Genomic DNA, 4,881 nt, shown 5'->3' with positions numbered 1-4,881 from the left:
AAGAAGTGCTCGTCCTCCTCGAAGATGTCGTCGTCGATGATGCCGATACGCAGCTCCTTCAGCGTCTCGCCCGGCTTGAACACCAGCGTGCCCTCGCTGCGGTGGAGGAGAGGGGAAAGAAAGGGGTGAAGGTCGCTCAAAGGCTGTGGGGGAGGTGGGAGGAGTCAGGGGGGGCCTCCTAGAGGAGGGGGCTGCACCACGGAAGAACTTACAAATATAATGGTGGACAGGCATTAAACAAGTAATACTGAGGGTGAATAAGGGTGGGCTTCTCCGGGGCAGGAGATGCAGAGGGAGAACAAGACAGAGTTGGTCCCTCCCAACATCTGATGATGGTCAGATCAAGGCAGGCTTCATGGGAGAAGATTTAGTGGGCAGGAGAGCTCCAGGCAGAGGGAACAGCACATGCAAAGTCCCAGGGCGGAGAGGGAGCCTGGAGTGGTCCACAGCCATGCTTCTTCAACCTCCAGGTGCACACGAATTCCCTGGGGCATCTTGTTAAAATGCAGATTCTGGTTCAGTAGCGCCTGGGTTTCAAGACTGCAGTTTTAGTTAGCGCCCAAGGGATGTGAATGGTTCTGGTACATGGACCACACTTTCAGTAGCAGGGACATAGGGCCCAGAATTGACCTTGCCATGCTTCTCATAAAAACCATTCTGTGCTCCCAGGTATCCCCAAGAGAAAGTCCACACTCCTTAACTTGGCATCATTCAGTCATTCAACATACACTCCCAGAGTAACTGCTGGGCAATGCTGGGAACATGGGAACAGCCCCACGGCAGAGCCATATCACAGTGACAATTACATATCTAGGGATTTAATTACAGTTCATTCATCCAACAAACATGTATTGTGCATCTGCTGTGTGCCAGGCACTGTTCTTAGTGTTGGGGAAACAGCAGCAAACCAGATCAGAGAAAAATCCTTGCCCTGGTGGAGCTTCTGTTCCAGTGCAGGAGACGAATAATAAAACATATAATGTCAGGTGGTGATGATGGCTCTGGAGAAAATAGAGGAAGGAGGGTAGAGAGTGAGGAGAAGGGGCTGTGTTAGAGTGGTCAAGGAAAGCTTTTCTGAGGAGGTGACATCCAAGCAGAGGCCTGAGGGAGGGAGCCACGTGGAGGATATCTGGGGAAGAGTATTCCTGTAAAGGGAACAGCCAGTGCAAATGTCCTGAGGCAGGAGTGAGCCTGGAGTGTTTGAGGAACACCAGGGAGGCCAGTGTGGCTGCAGCTGAGGGAGCAGGGGGAACAGGGGCAGATGTCATGGGGCCTTGGTGGGCCACGGTGAAGACTTTGGCCTTTACTCCAAGTGAGATGGGAACCATGGGAGGCCTCCGAGCAGACGAGGGACGTGAACTGGCTTAGGTTTAAAGGAGCGTCAGTTGTGTAACTCTCTAAAGCACATGCAAGATGTTCTATTACGGGGTCGGGGAGGGAATGAGGCAGGGCCTGAGACAGGGTGAAACTTTGAGGGAACAGGGAATGAGTGGGCTCCTCCTGGCAGGGCTGAAGACATCAAAATGACTCTGGGATGTTAACAGATGTCAAAAGTCTATAATATGCCCCGCTATCCCTCCGTGGGAGGGGCAGAGGGACCCCAAGATTCCGGCAGAGGTAGAACTGGATGACAATATCTGAATGGAGGGAACAAGGCCTCCCTGTTGGGGCAGCCGTCAGCCTAGGGGCGCTATCCATGGTGGCTAAGGCACCCCGCTGGGTGGGCCAACCTGTGCCAGCTGTGTGATCTCCAGGCAGTTAGGATTCTGCAGCCCTCTAAGCCTCGGTTTCCTCATCTGTAAAATGGAGGTAATAACCCTGTCTACCTCATGGTAGTGTTATAAGGATTGAGTTAATACAGGGGAAACACTCAACAAAAGTTAGCTAGTGATATTTGCACTAGCTAACGAGTGAATCCTAAAGTAATGGCGTGTTAGAAGTGGAAACTTAAGGGATAGTAGAATGTTGGGCTTTTAGCACCATCTTTACGAAACGGTTAACCTGGATATCACCAGTAATGGGACACGTGGGCGTCATGTGCCTCCCGGCACCATGCACCGAGGAGGGCACAGCATCGCCTCCATGGAGTCCTACCAAAGTGCATCACCTGAATCTAATCATGAGGAAATATTAGATGAACCCAAATTGAGGCTTGTTCTAGTAAGTGGTCTAACGTCTTCAAAAGTGTCAGGGTCATGAAAGTCATGGAAAGGTTGAGGGATCGATCTAGACTGAAGAAGGTGAAAGAGACATGACGACCACATGCACCTTGTGGCTCCAGATTGGATGGGGAGAGAGGGAGTGAAGACAGCCATGAAAGGTGAGATAGGGACAACCGGGGAAATGCAAATATAGACTGTAGACGGGATCATAATATTGATTCAGGATCAAATGTCCTAAGTGTGATCATCGTACTGTGATGATGGAAGAGAATATCATTATTCTTAGCAGATGCACACTTATGTTTATGGGTGAATGGCCATGCTGCCTGCAACTCACTCTAATAAGGTGCCACAGTTATTAATATTATTATATATTTTTCTAAAACAAACTTATGGTTACCAAAGGGGAAAGGTGGGGGGGGGGGGGATAAATTAGGAGTTTGGGATTAATATACACTACTATATATAAAATAATCAACAAGGACCTACTGTATAGCACAGGGAACTCAATATTCTGTCATCACCTATATAGGAAAAGAATCTGAAAAAGAATGGATATATGTATATGTATAACTGAATCACTTTGCTGTACACCCAAAACTAACAACATTGTAAATCAACTATGCTCCAATATAAAATAAAAATTAAAAAATAGAGTAGCATCTCAAAAAACATATTATTATATATTAAAGAGAGAGAGAGTGAATGCACACAGGACAAAATAGGAACAATTGGTGAATCTGGGTGGAAGTTACATGAGGGCTCGCCAGACTATATTTGCAGCCCTTCTGTAGGTGTGAAATTTTTCAAAATAAAAAGTTGGGGAGAATCCGCCTGCCAATGCACGGGACACGGGTTCGAGCCCTGGTCCGGGAAGATCCCACATGCCGTGAAGCAACTAAGCCTGTGCTCCACAACAAGAGAAGCCACCGCAACGAGAAGCCTGCACACTGCAATGAAGAGTAGCCCCGCTCGCCGCAACTAGAGAAAGCCCGCGCACGGCAACGAAGACCCAATGCAGCCAATAAATAAATAAATAAATGAAAAAAAAAGAAAGTTGGGGAGAAAAAGAACATGGGGATTTTAGAAACCAGATATCAGAATCATAGAAGGCTAGGTTCACAGGACTCATATTCCAATACTGGGTGCACAAAATCTGAGAAAATGAAAATCTTGGAACCATCAGATCAGAGACTGGTTGGGGTACAGATTAGAATATCAAAATGTGGGAAACCTGGAATCTTAGAATTTTAGACCCTTAGCATGTTAGGATTATAGGGGCTTAAATCTCAGAGTCTTGGAAGAGCTGTGTGGTTTGGGGGTCTTAGAGATCATTATTAATTTGGAGAAACTAAGACCCCACAGGACGACCATAGCCTAGTGATACCTGTGGGCAAATTAGAAAACGGCTCCCCTTCTTCAAGACACTATTTCCACGAATCTGGAAATTGTCATAGTAGACATAGAAATCTACAATGTCCAGCATATGAATAGCGCTTTCTTAGATGTGCTGCTCTTGTGCAGTGCACAACCTCAACAACTGTATGTGACAGCCCTGTCTGCCCAGACTGAGGCAGGAACTTACACAAGGAACAGGGGGCAGGGCTAAGCTTGTACTGGAGCCCAGGTGTCCTCCCTCCCAGTCCTGGACCTAAGCTGCCTTGATAAACGATGCCAGGCCTGTGAATATCAACTGCGTTGGGAGAACAGGGATGGGTAGGAAGGTGTCAACTCTTCCTGGCTCTTTGGTTCCACCACTGAACAGCATTTACTCCTTCACTTCAAACATCTCCTTCATGACATTGTTGGCAGGTGAGAAGGCAGCCTCTGATCCCAGCAAGTGACACGTGTATTTACCTTCTGCAAAGGCTTGGGGCTTTGATGGGGGCAATGCAGACCCAGAGGTGTGGGTAGGCGGGGAATGGTGGATAGACTGAGTCACAGCAAGCCCCCAAGTAGTGGATACCTTTTCTTCAGTCGAAGGAGGCTGGAGATGTAGGATGGGCAGAGAGGATGGAGGGAGGAGGTCATGGGTGGCCGAAGGGATCCCATGCTACAGGATGATGGAATAAAGATCGTGAACAGTTGTGCTCCACTCAGGGAAGGCTGCGGAGGGGCAGGGTAGGAGAGGTGGATGAGGATGGGCAGACTAAAGGATCCTGGACTGACTGAGGTGGAGGGAATGACATACAAATGTCCAAAGCAGTGGAAAGATATGTAGATATGATGGGGCAGAGGGGAGCCTGGGCTACCAAAGGTCTTTGCTGAGGCACAGTGGTGGAACTAAAGATCTGTGAAACAGGGACCTCAATCCCAGAAAGAGAAGAGTTCGCAGATGAGGGGCTGGCTGCTGCATGATGGCAGAACCAAAGATCTGTGAACAGTTCAGCTTCAACTTAGCAGGTGGAACCCATGAAAAGCTCAGCCATCAACACTCTCTCCCGTATTCTGCTTTATTTTTCTTCACTGTTCTTACCACTCCCTGATATTTTAATGTATTGAATGTATACTTTCTAATGGCCTGTCTTTCCCATGAGAATGTCAGCTGCATTGGGGCAGGGGCTTTTAGGTCTTTCATTTACTGCTGGTCTCCATTGCCCAGATTCGTTTCTGGCACGTAGAAGACACACAATAAATGCTATTATTATAGGAAATCATGGGAGACTTGCACATCAGTTAACATAACAAAACATACTGTAAACCTATAATTCCTGAAAGA

At 47.7% G+C, this 4,881-nt stretch overlaps 1 protein-coding gene across 1 annotated transcript in view; it reads right to left on the bottom strand.

The window, feature by feature from the left end:
* Positions 1-4,881, bottom strand: part of SLC8A2 (solute carrier family 8 member A2) — a 31,210-nt gene that overhangs the window by 13,893 nt on the left and 12,436 nt on the right. Inside the window, exon 4 of the mRNA XM_007458474.1 lies at positions 3-96. Within this exon, the coding sequence (XP_007458536.1) occupies positions 3-96 (94 nt within the window). The remainder of the gene's footprint in view (positions 1-2; positions 97-4,881) is intronic.

Source organism: Lipotes vexillifer, unplaced genomic scaffold, assembly GCF_000442215.2.
Source record: "Lipotes vexillifer unplaced genomic scaffold, Lipotes_vexillifer_v1.1 scaffold371, whole genome shotgun sequence".
Classification (NCBI taxonomy): Eukaryota; Metazoa; Chordata; class Mammalia; order Artiodactyla; family Lipotidae; genus Lipotes; species Lipotes vexillifer.
The sequence above is the reverse complement of the archived record's forward strand: the minus strand, read 5'-3'. Positions and strand labels throughout refer to the sequence as shown.